The sequence below is a fragment of the Syngnathoides biaculeatus genome, chromosome 18 (assembly GCF_019802595.1).
Source record: "Syngnathoides biaculeatus isolate LvHL_M chromosome 18, ASM1980259v1, whole genome shotgun sequence".
NCBI lineage: Eukaryota > Metazoa > Chordata > Actinopteri > Syngnathiformes > Syngnathidae > Syngnathoides > Syngnathoides biaculeatus.
Window position 1 is genome coordinate 15,537,360 of NC_084657.1, and position 17,188 is coordinate 15,554,547.

General features: G+C 44.3%; 1 protein-coding gene across 16 annotated transcripts in view; it reads right to left on the reverse strand.

Annotated features, from left to right (window-relative positions):
• Positions 1-17,188, reverse strand: part of LOC133491384 (protocadherin Fat 3-like) — a 75,665-nt gene that overhangs the window by 55,244 nt on the left and 3,233 nt on the right. For 7 of the 16 annotated variants that reach the window (XM_061802410.1, XM_061802407.1, XM_061802405.1 and 4 more), the window contains exons 1-4: positions 16,290-16,747; positions 11,696-14,667; positions 10,326-10,460; positions 9,692-9,893 (exon numbers count right to left, since the gene is read on the reverse strand). In XM_061802410.1, the coding sequence (XP_061658394.1) occupies positions 9,692-9,893; positions 10,326-10,460; positions 11,696-14,644 (3,286 nt within the window). In that variant the 5' untranslated portion in view covers positions 14,645-14,667; positions 16,290-16,747. Of the gene's footprint in view, positions 1-9,691; positions 9,894-10,325; positions 10,461-11,695; positions 14,668-16,289; positions 16,754-17,188 lie in introns of those variants that run through there. The other 9 variants (XR_009792396.1, XR_009792397.1, XM_061802413.1 and 6 more) reach the window with 4 other exon arrangements.

Consider the following 17,188-nt stretch of genomic DNA (forward strand, 5'->3'; position numbering starts at 1 on the left):
ATGTTCAACTGATTTAGGACACCTCTGGTTGAATTTCCCCCTGAATCCAGAAACATTTTTTATTCCATAATTTCATCCAATAACATTCAGATACATTTGACATATTCGCCCCCTCCTTCCATATTTCGCGCCCGACACAAAGCCTACCAATGTCGCATCTTTCAGCTCATTCGGGACACTTTGCCTTTCAATTTACGTTTATTAGCGTTCTCGTTCCTAGCGTGTCATCGCTCGGGCAATTCTCGTGAGAAATAAAACATAAATACTGGTCAAGATATAAAATCCTCAGCGATGGCGGCGATTTTAACAGCCCTCCTGATATTAGCAATCCGCCACGTGTGTAATTCAATCTCCTCACACTCTTCATTTTCTCCATTTCGGTTAATGGATAGTTTATTTTGCAACTCTCATTTTAATGAATTATTTCACCTTCACTTCCGTGTTTTGGCTTTACATTTATTTGCCGGTGCAAATCCCTCGACGCCGGCGGCTGCAGTGATCTTCACGGCAATTAGCTCGTGGTCACCTTCAGCACTTCAGCCAATCGCGGCGCGCCACTTGCCTGCCGCCACTTTTATGCCAACACCAATAAAATCTCAAACCCGCACACACGACGTGTCAGTGGCCTCAAGTAAGATGAGGATCTGACAGTTCTGGTTTGACCCCTTAATGGACTGTCCTGCCCGCTCTGTTCTCCCTGCCAGACTGCATCGAATTCAGGTCCACTGACTGACAGCCTTTGCATAAGCTAGTAGAGACAAAAGTATGAAGACGCCCGTCCTGATTGACCAAAAACAACTCGGATGAGTCCCAAAAAAACTTTTCAGGTTATCCAGGAGTGAAAGCAAAACGCGGGGAATGTCAGCGCGCTTCTGTCAAATCCATTAAGATTGCATTTTCCTTCATTTCTCTGTACATAATTCATGACTTTTAGCATTGAAATACATTCATATGCAAGATTTGTGTCCTCGATGTGGCTTTGAATGAGAATTGTCGAAGTCAGAGTCGTTTCCCGGTAAATAATCAATCAGTCAAAATTTGCATTGAGCCGTTACTCCCCCCTGCAATCTTAATAATTCATCATGGAAATGCCCAAAATCTCTTTTTTATGGTCCATTATTTTGTACTTGCATCAATTAACTACATTCCGAGAGCCTCTTAATTGGATGAAAATGCATTTCAAACCCTCCAATTTAATGAATTCAACACAAAGAGCAATTTTGTTTCCAGCAGCTGATGAAAAATTACTAAGGTCAAACATTACATTTTTCAAGTAGAGTACCTTAATAACTAATACTTTTGCATAAATCACAATTGATTATATCGCCCTTGTCAAATCAACTTTTTCTAGTCTTTGTGATGTAATTTTGTCTCTGGCTCAATAAATATGAAATAAGAATTAAAATCTGGACACTCGCATGATAAAACCAATGATTTTTTTTTTTATGAAATTGATACTTTTGTGCTAAGTCCATGTTAGAGAGTCACTCTTTGGAGGTCTAAATATTCACAATACAGGCCCTTTAAAATGGACCCCAATCTTCAACACTGTCACGAACCTCCGGTACAGGGCGGACCCAAATGCAGGACTTCGAGGCAGAGGCATACGGTTCAATGTCGTTTATTCCGGAAACTGGGTCATACACGGTGTAGCGGTTCGACAAGGCAGAGGTACAGAAACGCTAGGCTAGGCGGGATCCAAAAGACGTGCAGCAAAGTCCGATGACAGTGGGGCAAGCTCACAACTCAACACGACAGGATCAAACAAAAGGGCACAGAATCGCTGTGACTAGGGTTACTCCAACTTACACGTAGAAGCGGAGCGTCCCACGGGCAGTGAATGCAACTCTCTAATGCAAGGCAATAAACTGGCAAAAACTCCAACTTAAATGCCCGTCTAATTACAGTCCCAATGTGAAGCAGCTGTGAGCGGTGACAAGTGTCACCGCCCAGAGCAGTGACGTGGCCACGCCCCTCTTGGCAAGTCTTGCTCACGACAAACACTCTAAATGCATTTTTATGTTTTTAATAGCTTCCATTAGCGATAAGTGACTTAAATGTGACGCCCTGGAAGATGAAAACCTTTTTAGTAAACTGCTCCACATCTTTTCATGTTCAACAATATTCATCCATCCATCCATTTTCTTAGCCGCTTATCCTCACAAGGGGCGCAGGATGTGGAGTGATATGTTTCTTATCAAAAGAAGATTATAAAAGCTGTTTTTTTGGAGGCTTCAATGGTTCATGTCATGAACATTCTTTTCAATGAGGACAGATGATTTGTGATACAAGTGTTTTGAGTTACGAGTGTGGTCATAGAACAAATTATACTTGCATGTCAGGGCACCAATCTACCTTCGGTGAGCCTCATATGAAGATATTTATTGATTTAACCAGTTATTTATGTAGCATGAGTTCACAGTTCCTCGATGACCGGTGTTGATGCTCGATGACCCTCCCCGCTTTGAGTGTTTTGCTTCCATTTTTGGGGGGCCTTTATGTCCAAATACAACCCCCCCCCCCACACTCTATGCCAATTATTTGCAGATTCTTGCCATGTTTAAAGAGTGCTCTTGTCTGCGGCGCCGACGCGCTCTTGTGAGCTCGTCCTTGACTTTGTCCCTTTCAGAGTGCATCCCGTCTCTGTCAAGAGAGAGAGGCGAGGTGGCGAGGGGGGGGGGGGGACACACACACACATCTTTTTTCAAAAAGCCCTTTGAACTGGTGAAGGAGCACCAAGCAAATTTCATACAAATGTGACTTGACAGCTTTCTTTTTCCTGTTGAACAACAAGCTCGACAACAAACTGAGGTGTTGCCACATGGATTCCCCCCCCACCCCCCCAGCCTCACCCCCTTTACATCTCACAATTCCTCCACCCGTCACGCATCTGATTTCTCAAGAACATGTTGCGCGACCAATCTCAGAGCGCATTTAAGCAGCTCACTAATGCGGAGGAGTGAGCGTCACGCGCGCGAGATGACGGGAATATTAATGTTCTCGTTGCCCGGTGGTTTAAGGGCGGCGCGGACGTGGCTTATTACTGGTTGACGAGAAGACGATCGTTGCGTTGCACACGCACGGGAGGAGTGAGTCATCTCCAAAGGGGGAAAGATAAGGCCGGCCTTACGCGCACAGGGTGAAAAAGGTGCAAATACTCTGGGAATTTGCCTCGATAGGAGCGGACACCCAGGAGGAAGAGAAGGATGCGCTATTTGCTTTCAATCGATACGTCCGCAACATAATCAAAGCGGAATGGAAAGGATTTTTTTTTTTTTTTTTTACCCCGTAAGCCTTCAAGTTTACATAGTGAAAAGGTCCAAATAGTTGTAGAAGTTTCTTTTTTTTTTTTTGATGTTGTTGTTGTTTTTTTTCAAGGGATCTCATCTCAGCAGGCATCAATGGATGAACTCATTGCCGGGAGGCTAACTAATTCTGTAAACAGTGCAGCTACGGCCTCCGGCTATCAACAAGTATGTCAAAAGTCTTAACTTAATGAAGATAAAACTGAACACTATGCAACCAGTTGCAGTTTCTGATATGGACCGTGTGGAAGGGAGTCTAGGGCGGCATCCTGGGGTGGCGAGAGGCGTCACTAACGTTTTTTTTTTTTCGGTGGAGATCTTCGCTTGCTACGAGACAAGACAAATTCGAGACATTTGACTGACCTAATTTCTGCCTCTTTGCAGAAAAACGCTTGGAACTTGGAAATGTGTGGGTGTTACATTTACCGAGGCACCCTAGAGACAATATGACATTCCAAATACTACAAAAGGATGTTTTGCCAATATGTGGCCTCTTTGAGACTGTCCACCTGTTTCGAACGCTCAAATTAGGACAAGTGTAGTCTTAAAACCACATCAAACCTTTGGACACCCATATCGGATAATCTTGTTGTAAGACTTCAGATTTCTGGGGTTTGACAGAATCAGCACAAAATCAGGCCCATTGTCTTTACGTGCATACCGACTGTCCGTGAACTAAGATTGCCTTTTTTGCCTTTCAATGTTTGGAGTAGTGAGTAGAGAGCTAATGCTTTACTGCTTAAAGGTGCACTTTCATGACATGCATAATTTTTAGTATGTTATAAATGAAAAAGCGGCAGCTGGTATGGAGCCATCCGTTTTTTCACCACAAAACATGATTTTGACGTATATGGCTTTTTGTAACTCCCGCCATGAAAATCCTCTCGAGGGATTTGTTTTCGAGAAGAAGCAGGAAGTGACGTACAGGGCAGTAGCGCACTCAAGCGGTCTCGTAAGTTTATACTAGTTACTAGCGGTCTGCGTTTTTTTGTTTTTTTTTTTATCACCGCCGCGGAGGTTGATCAGACGGCGAGACGGTTTGGCCGCGGTGTCGTCGTCACTCACGGGCGGCGTTGTTTTTATCACCACCATGGAATTGAATTAGACGGGGAGGCGCTTTGGGCACGCTGTCATCGTCGCTCACGGGCGGCCGCGTTGTCACTTGCGGCTGCCGTTGTTCATTGCCGCCGTGGAGGTGGATTGGGCGGTGAGGTGGTTTGGCCGCACGTGGTTGAGCTGTGATCCGCATATCATCTAAATATGGCTCAAAACGATAGGGTAATATTTCCCCGGTCACTTCACTCGGTTGTGAGATGTTCTCTTCTTCGAAAAGAGCTTCCGTGTCCGAAGGGGCGTGTTCGTCCCCCATAGTAGGGGCCAGAGTGTGTTTTCAATGGCGAATGTCCCAGTGTGATGTCACGGACAGAAGATGCAGCCAATATGGCGACCACTTGGATGTCGAATAAGACTTCCGCAACTTTGCGCATGGATGACGCGCTCTCCGCTCATATTTATATTTTCGTATAGACATTAATGTGAATAATGTTATATGTATTTTCCATTACAATATCTATTTTAGAACGTTTATAGGGATGACACTTGACCTTTAACATTGTCGTGGGCTGTGCAATCTCAACGCTACATTAGTTTAGCATCCTGATTTATTTTATTCTGGATGATTTCCATGTGTCACGTTGACATAGTGAACATTATCTTCAAAGGCAAACAGCAAAGTCTTTAAACCTGTCTAGAAAAAAATGAAAAAACTCAAAAATACAGTATTTTTCTTGGGAGTGTTGTCAGACAGAAACCGATGTCAACCGTGATGTTCCGAGATAAAGTTGGACGATGGCTATGAAACACGTCAAACAGAGTCGTCAAAAAGAAAGGTGGAATGAGGTGTCTTTTTTTTCTTCGCTCTCCCCTGCAATCTTCTTTCACTTTCTGATCCGACGGGAACTCGCTCGGACCTCCCCCGGAATAATCTTGGCCTCACCTCCACCTAGCTTTGCACCTCGCTGATTTTGTAATGTTTAGGTGCATCGTTACACATTACCGCAGGGCAACGGATAGCTGGAAACATCTTGAACTTCAAAAGCAACTTTATAGTTCTGCTCACTCTGCCATATAATTTATAATAAGACCCAATTTTAGTATTTAAAAAAAAAAGACAAATGCAGGCTCTGAATAAAGGTATGCAGTTTGCTTCAAGGTAATAAATATCCATGTAAAATAAGGCAAAAGATGCAGACAGAAAAGACTTTATGTGCTTTGTTAGGAAGGTGTTACTGTTTCAAATTTTTTTATTTTTTGTGCAAATTATTATTTGAACTTACTGGTACGATACCTGTGGGGATATGACATGTAGGTCTATTTTTATGCAAGGAGTTTGTTTTACGTGTATTTTTTTGTTGTTGCTTATTTATTTTGAGACTATTTCTAACATTTTACATTTTTTTTCACAATTTTAGTTATGATTGCATAATTACATTTTTGTTGTTTATTTTACAATTTTACATGTTCAAGTTTTTTTTCATTTTATTTGTTACTTTCTTGGGTTTTTTAACATTTTATATATTATCACACATGGAATTTTAGTTATTTGGTGGTTCCATTTTTTATATGTGTATTTGTTGTTTTATTATTCTTTATATATTTTGTTTTACATGTTCATATTAACATTACAATTTCTGTGATAAATGATTTGTAATTTTTTTTTTTTTTTTTTTTTTACAGTTGACGTTTTAATTTTTAATTTGGTTTACGGCTGCACGGTGCATCAGCTGGTAAAGCGTTGGCCTCACAGTTCTGAGGACCCGGGTTTGATCCCGGACCCGCCTGTGTGGAGTTTGCATGTTTCCCCCGTGCCTGTGTGAGTTTCCTCCGGGCACTCCGGTTTCCTCCCACAACCCAAAAACATTTAACATTCATTGCCCGTAGGTGTGATTGTGAGTGCGACTGTTGTCTGTCTTCATGTGCCCTGCGATTGGCTGGCAACCAGTTCAGGGTGTACCCCGCCTCCTGCCCGTTGACAGCTGACATAGGCTCCAGCACTCCCCGCAACACTCGTGAGGATAAGTTGCTAAGAAAATAGATGGATGGATGAATATTATTTGTATTTGTGTAGTTTACATTGACTTTGTTTTATTTACATTTTTCAGCCTGTACACTTTTGACCATGTTTTGAATAGTTTATTTAATTTTAGAAAATGCGGTACTTTTCTCATTAATAAATAAATACCTCTGAAAACTGAGCATTTGTCATTTTTGTATTAGGCCTGATATGATCTCTATCTATCACCGGAGTTTACAATCTGCATACAGTACAACCAGGGTGGGCATAAAGCGAATCCGGACTAGAGCCAACGGGCCTTGGATGTGAGTGTCAATTGATCGGTCTCCTCTGACCGGCCAGTCGATACTAATTAGCCCAGTAAAAGGTCAATGCTTACGCTTACCATCTCTGCCACGCTGGATTTTATTAAGTATCCTGACGATGACGGTTATCGTTTCACCGACACGGAGCCCGCTTAACGGCTGCTAGCTTTGTATGAGCAGCCGGAGCAATAAATTGCACCCGTCTAGCTATCTATTATTTTATTTTAGTTGCTGTTGTGTGGGGTTGTTTTGTTTTGCTGCTGTGATAAAGTTCCCCCGCAGGGATGATAAAGTTCTTCCTTGACCTTGCGCAAATATCAAAATGAAAGAGGAACTTCGTGTGTATTACACAAGTGTATATTTTACTGTAGATACGTGTATATTATTGGACCTGTAAAGGCCTTTCATTACTGCAGATAACTTTGTATTGTATGACATCATATAATGCAATATGGTGTTTATTCTCTTACTACAGTAAATTGTTTATCATTAATTGTACATTGTGTTTCATCCATCCATCCATTTTCTCAGCCGCTTATCCTCACAAGGGTCGCGGGGAATGCCGGAGCCTATCCCAGATGTCAACGGGCAGGAGGCGGGGTACACCCTGAACTGGTCGCCAGCCAATCGCAGGGCACAGAGAGACAATCAGCCAATCGCACTCACAATCACACCTAGGGGCAATTTAGAGTGTCCAATTAATGTTTGATGTTTCTGGGATGTGGGACGAAATCAGAGTGCCCAGAGAAAACCTACGCAGGCATGGGGAGAACATGCAATCTCTACACAGACGGGTCTAGGATCGAACCCAGGTCCTCAGAATTGCGAGGTCAACGCTTTCTAGTTGTTCCACCGTGCTGCCTGTTTTGGATCATATTGTATTAAATCATATTATATTTTTAAATATCATGTATCACATCTTAAAACATGCATCGTATTTTGTATTTTATCATTCATTCATATTCTGTTCCGCTTATCCTCACTAGGGTAGCAAACGCACAATCTCCCGGGCGAGCTGTAAGGCACACCCCGAATTGATCAGCAGCTAATTGTAGGGCACATAGAAACAATTTGTCACGAGCGGGGCTGGAGGACTGCCAGGAGGGGCGCGGCCCGGTCACCGCTCTGGTCGGTGCCACCTCTCTGGCACTCGTCACAGCTGTTGCGCATTCGGCATGTTAATTGAATTGTATTTATATTGGAGTTTTTTGTCACGGTTTTGCCAGTTCATTGAGTTTGCACCGGGTCACCGGGTGCGAACGCTGCTTCTGAAATAAAACCCACTGGACATTATGGCTTTGTCTCGGAGTCCTTCATTTGGGTCCTCCCCTCACTGATGGCGCGTGACACCATCTTCTCGCACACACATTCAGTCACACACTTACGGGCAATTGAGAGTCTTCAGTTTACAGAACCATGATATTTTTCGGCACGTTGGAGGAAACCGGCGCAGGCAAAGGGGGAAAAAACATGCAAATTCCGCACCGATTTGAACCCCAGTCCTGAGAACTGTGAGGCCAACGTTCTATCCAGTTGCACCACTGCGGCGCCTAGGATCATCTCATACAATGAAAAGCTGAAGTTAATAGTTTTGGAGGCAGATATTCGAATATTTGCACATAACAAAGACAGACAAGAAAATGTAATTTATTTGCAGTGAGAGCTGACAGAAAAGAAAATGAACTCTGCTAGCAAAATCCACATCACGGCCCACTCAACTTTCATGCAAATATGGAATGTGCAGACATGCGTGGCATTATCAGCAGTCGGTCAATGGAAAAGCTCGGGATTTCGACTAATCCACGTGTTCTGACTGAGGTCGTGTACAGCAAATGTCAACACTGTATGCGGAGAGCGACACCGTCGCACTGCCCGGACACCTTTTGGCATTTTTTAAAGTTTTGTTTTGCTGGATGAGACAGAGTTACACGGATACAGGGACGGCTTGATCCGAATTGCCAATCAGTTGCAGGGTACACCCCCTCACCCCCCACCCCCACCCCGGGCCTCGCCACGACTGCTTCCATGTTGCCCTCATTAAAATAATGATCTCCCGACATGCCGCAAACAAGCAACTCCACGACTCTGATGTCACCTTCATCATCGAGCTGCGTTGGAAGGGCAAAAACGTATTGAAAGACACCTTCGGAACTTCCTGGAGAGTCACTTTATTACGTATGGAACTTGTGCTTCCCATAATAAGTGCGTTCATTTTTCAATTTCGCAAGCAGTATTTGAAATGGATAATAAAATGTAAAACTTCCATCCAAATACAGCCACATGAGCTCACAGTGACAGACTTCATGTAATTAATACTATTATTTGTATAATTTTAGGCGGCACAGTGAATCAGCTGCTAAAGCCTTGGCCTCACAGTTCTGAGGACCCGGGTTCGATCCCGGACCCACCTGTGTGGAGTTTGCATGTTCTCCCCGTGCATGCGTGGGTTTTCTTCGGGGACTCCGGTTTCCTCCCACATCCCAAAAACATGCAACATTAATTGGACACTCTAAATTGTCCGTAGGTGTGATTGTGAGTGTGGCTGTTTGTCTCTATGTGCCCCGCGATTGGCTGGCAACCAGTTCAGGGTGTACCCCGCCTCCTGCCCGACGACAGCTGGGATAGGCTCCAGCACACCCGCGACCCTTGTGAGGATAAGGGGCTAAGAAAATAGATGTATGTATGTATGCATTATTTATATGAATTAATGTATAAAAAATATCTAATTGTGTATCGTACTATGGTTAAGAAATTGAAATATAGTATGAATCAAATCTTATATTACATTGGGTACAATCTTGTAAAAATGTTCAGGGACATTTTACATTTTGCTGTGTTGCGGGTCAAACGGACCCTGTTCGTATGCATCTACAATGAAAATTCCACATACTGTAATGGAAATGAATATGGAATATGCTTTTTTTTGGATAGCTACAAATGCTCGTGTCAGAACGACCCAGGAACATGAATGCCATTACCGGATGTAGATCGGGTTCGGGTCGTCAAACCTGTGTCTTCGTCGATGATGAAGGCGCCCAGCCCGCTGCCGCCTCGGATGGAGTACTTCAAGGTGCCGTCCTTCCCCTCGTCGTCGTCCTTGGCGACCACTGTCAGCACGCTGGTGCCGGCCCGGGAGTTCTCCTTCACCGAGCCTCTCATGACAAAGTCGGGAAAGTATGGTGGATACAAATTCTCGTTGACGTCCACCACCTGGAAACCAATTGAGTGACTATATGACTATAATATCATTACAAAGTGCCTTTAGTGCCATCGTGAAAAATGGAGCAGAATAGTGAAATTCTTGCTTAAAATATAATTTCCTCGTTTAATACCATGTTTTTCAATTAGATGTACAGTATGTGACTTCGACATAAGTACAGTGTGTACTTGAGCATTTTGTCCTTCTTGCAAAATGAAAACTTACACTAATCTTTAGTATTTTGCACCATATTTTGTAGTTGGATGTTATCACGCTTATTATGCCCGCCCTGTGCGTGAAATGCCAACTGAGATTAAAAAAAAACTTTTAAAATGTACTTTTTTTTTTTTACATAAGTATCTGTATTTGTACTGAAGTACGGCGTGTGAGTACTTTTTCCACATTAAAAGAACTTATATCTCGTGTTCATGGTTGTTGCGCACCTCCACCTCCACATACGTCAGGTTGCTGAGGGTGGGCATCCCCCGGTCCTCGGCGAGCAAGGTCAGGTTATAAAACGGCTGCTTTTCAAAGTCCAGTTCCTTTCTTATCCTCAACACGCCACTCACGGCGTCCATCTGCCCAGCACACACACACACACACACACGAAAGAGTCAGTAAAAGCAGCATTTAAATATGTTGCGACATATGTAGGACGGATAATCCATTTTCTATAGCGCTTATCGAGTTCAGGATCGCAGGGGGCTGGAACCTGTCTTGGCTCACTCCAGACTGGTGGCCAGTCATTCATTGAGCACAGACAGTTGACCAATCACTTTCACTTTCACTCTCACACCATCGCTGTGTGGAGAGTGAATCAACAGCTGCCGGACTTATTCCAATTTCCTTTTCTTTAAAACGGACTGATCATGTTTTCGACCAATCTGCCGTCCTTGCCTTTGCTTTCAATATACTGTACTTGATGGTCATGTAGTATCAGTGTGTGTTGTGCTACAATCTATTTGCTAATAATCTTTGCCATTCTGGTCTCCATTTGGTTGTAATTTTTGATGATACTGTACACAGTGCAACAATACCCAGCATGTTTGTGGTTCACTATTTTAAATCTGTTTTTCTTTCCGGCTATAAAGAAATCCTTTACTATTCGTTGAAAAAAAATGTTTTTTTAAATGTAATCTTTCTGAAACGTCAAAACCTCCCACAATATTCTGGCTAAATCCAAATAGGATAATAGTGAAGGTGAAAGACTTGACGAATAGACAAGTTTTTTTCTGTCTGGGAGGAGCTAAATTTGGCTACTTGTTACTGGTGGTTTGTCTCCACTACATGTACTCGACATATCTTTGTGCACTTTGATTGCATTTTTTTTTTTCCTGAAATCAAATCACCTGTAGGCAAAGCGATTTATTTTTAGAGGTAGCGTAAAATGAGTTTTTCGAATGATATTCAACAGTTTGGGGCTCATATTTTGTACCATATATACGGTTTCTTCTTCTTTTCCTTTCTGCTTGTTCCGTTAGGGGTCGTCACAGCGTGTCATCTTTTTCCATCTGTGATACATAAACTACAATACTAGATCATTGTTCTTGTTGTTTTTGTCTTTAATTTGTTTTGTTGTGCTATTTTATGTATTTTACTTGTGTACTTTTTGGGTGGGGGGATCTTGTCTTGTTTTGCCTTGTTTAGGTTTTGCCTTTTCAAACCTTGTTTTGTTCTGCATTTACTGTGATATTTTTAACGTGTGATAGTAGTCCCTTAAATATGAGATGATACAGCTCAAGTGGTTTATCATAATAAAAATATGTACACACCTATGACTGATAATCAAAAAGTAAAAGAAAATATGACAAACCTCAAAAGTACCGTTCAAGTCACTGAAGAGGGAGTACCGAACTTGTCCACTTTTTCCGATATCCGGATCATTGGCCTGCACCCAAGTAATGACAGCACCCGGAGGGAGATCCTCTAGCACTCGAGTGGTGTAAATGCTTGGGATGAACGACGGGGCGCAGTCATTGACGTCCTCTATGATTATGTTCAACGTGGTCACAGCTGATCTTCGGTTGCCTCTTTCCGCCTTGTCTCTGGCTTCAATCGTCAGCGTGAATGTCGGGAAGCTCTCACGGTCCAGGTGGTTAGCCACGAAGACACTGCCGGTCTCGCTGTCAATGCCAAACTGAGGGACACCGTTCAGCAAAAGGTAGGACAGCTGCCCATTCTGACCAGCGTCTTGGTCAAAGGCAGCGATGGTGACCACCTGAGTACCCAAGGGGGTGTTTTCGGTGACTAGCGCAGTGAATGAATCCTGGGCAAACTGCGGGTCGTTGTCATTGGCATCCTCCACGATAACGGTCAGAAGCCTCCAGTTGGACATCTGGGGGATACCCTGGTCATAGACAGTGATGTTGAGGAAGTAGCGGTCAGTTTGCTCACGGTCCAGTGGCCGCAGAATAGTCAGCAAGCCGCTCTCCATGCCCACGGTCAAACAGTTCTCTTTGCTGACGTCAGATATGGAAAAGAGAAGACGGCCATTGATGCCGGTGTCACCGTCCCGCGCCCTCACCTGGAAGACACTGGCTCCGATTGGGAGGTCCTCCCTGACCAGGATACTCGTAGGCAAGGCCTCGAACTGCGGCGCTTGTTTGTTCACAGAGAAGACATCTGGGCTTCTGTCATCTTGCCTCACTCGAGCCATCGCCGTGGCCTTTGAGAGCATTTTCTCTGCCATCAACTGGGCCACCTGTGTGTCCTTGCAGCTGAGCCCCCGGGGTGGTATCGAACCCCTTACGACGGATATATTCACAAACGTAGGCTCAGAGGAAATCTCTCCATCAGTGGCGATAACTTTCAAGTTGAACATCCCATTCTTTAAATTTGCCCCCACTAATGATTTCTTCAGCGACAAGGCGCCAGACTCTGCATTCAAGTTAAAGTAGTTCATCTCGTTGCCAGAGACCACCCCATACTTGACCATTCCAAGTTCATCCATGTCAACGGCGGACAGGGTGACGATGGTGTGGCTGATGGGGAAATCCCGGCCAATCATACCTCTGCACGAGACCCTCTCGAAGACAGGTGGATTGTCGTTTATATTTATTAAACGGATTGTTACATTCACCTCACTTTCTCTTCTGTAGGGCAAACCCCAGTCTGAGGCTCGAACTGCAAATGTGTAGACTTCTTCTGACGACTCAAAGTCCAAGTCTCGCGTGATCTTCAGCTCTCCCGTGTCTTGGGCCACAGTGAAAGGAATTGACGGATCGCCATGAATTGTGTGTGTGATGTAGCCGTTCTCTCCTTTGTCTTCATCTGTGGCTGACACGATGAGAACAACGCTGCCAACAGGCAGGCTTTCATTGATGGAAAAGTCATAAAACGGCCTGCTGAACACTGGAGAGTTGTCATTAGCATCTTCCACAGTGATTCGGACCTTTGCTCTCAGCTGGCTGACAGCCTCTAACACTTCCATCTCGATGAAAATCTGTGATATCCCTGTCAGCCTCCTTGAGGTCATAATAACGCCAGTCGACGGATTGATATCAAAGTACATTAGTTCTGAGAGGCTGCAGAAGCTGTAATTGACACTCGCGGGAGCTGGGGAGATTTTCAGCACCTCGACAACAGTGCCCGGGGGAGCAATTTCACTCAGCACCACTTCATAAACGTCTTTCTCAAAACTCCCCAGTATTGGTTTGGGCTTTGTGACCAACAAGTGAAGCAAATGAGTGTTAGAGAATTTAGGAGGGATGCCTCTGTCTTTAGCCTGCAGGGTTAAGTTGCAGCCGTATGGGTATTTGTCCCAGTCAATCTGCTGTGATGCTCTGACCCAATACTCATTCGGAACAAGAGGCGATAGATCAATCGCAAACTGTTCAAGTAGGTCACCGTCAATGATGGACACCCGCTCTATGTGCCCGCTCATCCCTTCATCTTTATCCTCCACTGTCACTTTGGCAAAGACCGGATTTTGGTCGGTCCACGATGGGACCGCAGTGACCGCCCTCAGGACTGGTGCAAACTCATTTATCTGCATTATGCTCACCACCAGCCGGGCCGTGCTGCTTATGTCATTGTTGCCGTAGAGTTTCATCCCTCGGTCCACGACCTGCACCTCCAGCTCAAAGCGGTCCTGCTTGTCTATCCTGGGCTGGCCGGTCAGCGAGACCACGCCGCTGGTGGGGTGCACGGCAAAGAGATCCACTTTGTTCTTGAAGAAGTAGTAGAACTCAGCGTTGGTGCCGATGTCAGCGTCGGTGGCTGTCACCCGGCCAATGCTGGTACCCAAGGGGACATGTTCTGACACCACAAAGGAGTACGAGGTCGGGGAAAAGAGAGGACGGAGGTCGTTAGTGTCCAGGATGTTTATGTAGACGGTGGCCAGTGCCTCCAGACCTCCTTGGGCCGAGGCTTTGACGGTCAGAGTGTAATTATCTTGCACTTCCCGGTTCAGCATTGCGCCGGTGTTGGTTCGTATGCGGAGGAAGCAGAAATCCCCCATCGTGAAGTCCTCCACCTGAAAGATTCCCTCCCCGTCGCCAGGCTCAATGGAGAACTTGACGTCAAATGATCGGACCAGGACGATGCCCATTTTGACCTGGCTTTCGGCGTAGGTCCTGGCGGCCGAATTCTCAAATATGGAGGCGTTGTAGGTGGGCTGAGTGAAGAGCAACAGGCCTTGGCTTGCCCTAACCTCTGGCAGCAACTGGCCGTGTAGTGTCGGGAAGGGTAAGGTGAGCAGAAAGCAAATACGCCGGATAAGAAACGGGAACCGCATCATAATTCCCCACAGATTAGGCTTCATGGCTGTTACATCATCAAGTCATCCTGCAAGAAGAAAGCAATCCTTTCAGTGGCTGAGATTCTCACTACTGCTTACAATTTTCATAGAGAACTGTGGTAACAAAGACATTTCAGGGGCCCTCCCTAATATTACAGGGATGTGACAGCATATTGAAGAGTGGACTATGATGTGTTTCCATTCAAATGCAGCCCACAAGCAAAGAAAGCAAACTTTACCAGAACTTTCAACAGTCTCCCTACCTCCAACCAGTATTTCTCCCACAAAAAAAAAAAAAAATGATTACACTGAGAGGGACAAATTAGGGAATTTGACTTTTTAATTGTTTGTGGACAAATAGTTGACTTTCTGGAGGGCCTCCAATCCCATCTAGTGTGAAATTAAACCACCAAGTCAATCTTTTGCTTGCTACGTTTTCCCAGAAGGTTTTTGAGAGAGCCTTTGTGAATTCAATATTCCCACAACCACACCTGATCTTTTTGCCTACAACTTGGAAGCTAGGCGAGTGGAGACCTGTCGATTTTAAGTGATGGACATGGGAGTGCTTTATTATCCTGTCAGAACCAAAAGATATGTAAAACTGCAGTGCTTGCATTACATTGTGATACGTGGCACATAATCTAAAAATTTGATTTAGTTGTTAATATTGTGATAAGGGTGTATTTACCTTTCCAGACATTTTTCCCGCATGATCCACACGCACAGATCTTTCATTTTAATTGCGTGTCACTGAAAATGTAAAGTGTAATTTATAAGATTGAGGATGAAGAGCTGCCTTCAACAAGTGAAATTATTAAATTAATTTTGGGTGCTGATTTTTTCTTTCAACTCCAGGCTAGTACTAGACCTCGCTTTCACGCAACACCCTAGTTCCACCCTTTGCTCGTCATGTCATTGGAAAGCCGGACTCTGCATTGAGGGTGGGAAGTAGGCACCTGGAAATAAAGTTAAATATTTTCAATCTAGGAGGAAGGAATTCATGCACTACAAGTATTGTGTGGATATGTGGGCGTAGTACATGCAGTGTACACAAATTGCCCCCCCCCCCACCACCACTTTGTCGAAAATTTCACACAGCAATCAATTATGTGCTGCTTATCAGAAGCCAAATCTGTCCAACAAAACTCAAGCCAGTTCCACATCAACGTGCTTCAAACAATGCAGTGGCTTGAAAGTGAATCTGGATCTTTCCCCGGCCCAGTTGTCCGGGTCGTGGCCGGAGGAACTGGATGCGGGTTCGGTTACTGTTCAGTTAAATTGTGGTGAGAACTTCCTCACGGACACATTTTCAGAAATAGGCAACAAAAAAATTGGTTGTTTAATTTGACACTTAACAGGTGGACTCCAAAGTGCCAGCAATTTGCATACGAGCCATTAAAAAGTACATTTTAAATAATATGTTCCCTTTAAGAAAAATGGGAACTTGTTTGTTTTTAATTGAAATAATGCATAATCTGCCTCACTTGACAATTACCCAAATTGTTCAAGTAGAAGGGGCGCAAAAGTTAAAATCCATAATTCATAATACTGGTCAGGAATGCAATAATTTTAAATGGTAATATGACGGTTCCCTGGTCAGGAAAAGTCTGCAGGCTAATTAAACAAAACCCAGGATCGACTGAAACACAAAAATTCAAGGTTGTCCTACCTTTCAAATTGCGGAATGACTCAAAGTGCATCCTCTCTCATCATCTCCGGAGGGGATGTGGGGGCGCGGGAGGGGGGGGGGGGTCTTCAACAAAAGCACTCAGACGAGCACGTTACATTCCGCCAGGGGGAACTCGTCTAGAGAGGCGCAGCCATACGCCGTCAAAGTACACACACCCCAATTGTCCCAGTTTTTACGCACCTGCGTCCTGCCGAGCGCCACACAAAATGGACGTTAAAAGAACCCGAGTACTCCTTTGCATTCACTGGAGAGAAATTTTTAAAACAAAACAACAACAAAAAACACACACACAAGACGAGCTGGGAGGCAAAAGAGGGGGAAGAAAAAAGGCTTTGCCCAAGTTTTTCTTTTTTTGTTTGTTCTCCAGAGAGCGGCCAGCACCATCAGTTGCAGCCGCTTTGTGACCGCCGACGGATGGGAGGAGGGACGGTGTCAGTGGGCGAGCGAGCGAGAGAGGGAGCGCCGATGTTTGCCGAAAGAAGCCGAACTCGCCAGGAAGTGAGGGAGGACCTTTTCGGCAATTAAGACTTTTCATTGACTAGATTCTTGCATTACAAGTTTAAGGGGGGGGGGGGTTGTGAAATGACAATCTAAAATAAAAAAAAATATTCTTGTACTATTATGACTGTTTATTGTATAAAATTCATTATGCTACACTGTGCAACTAAAAGGAATAATGTCGCAAACTCCTGCAAGATGTTTACGATGCACGTCACGGGAATCTGAATCTGACCACAATTTCACACACCTTGAGACCACCAAGAGGCCATTCGTGGAACTGCAGGAGGCCAACGCAAGTCAAGAAAAAATACCGTATTCATCCATTTTCTTAGCCGCTTATCCACACAGCGTCGCGGGAGTACAAAATAAGTATACAC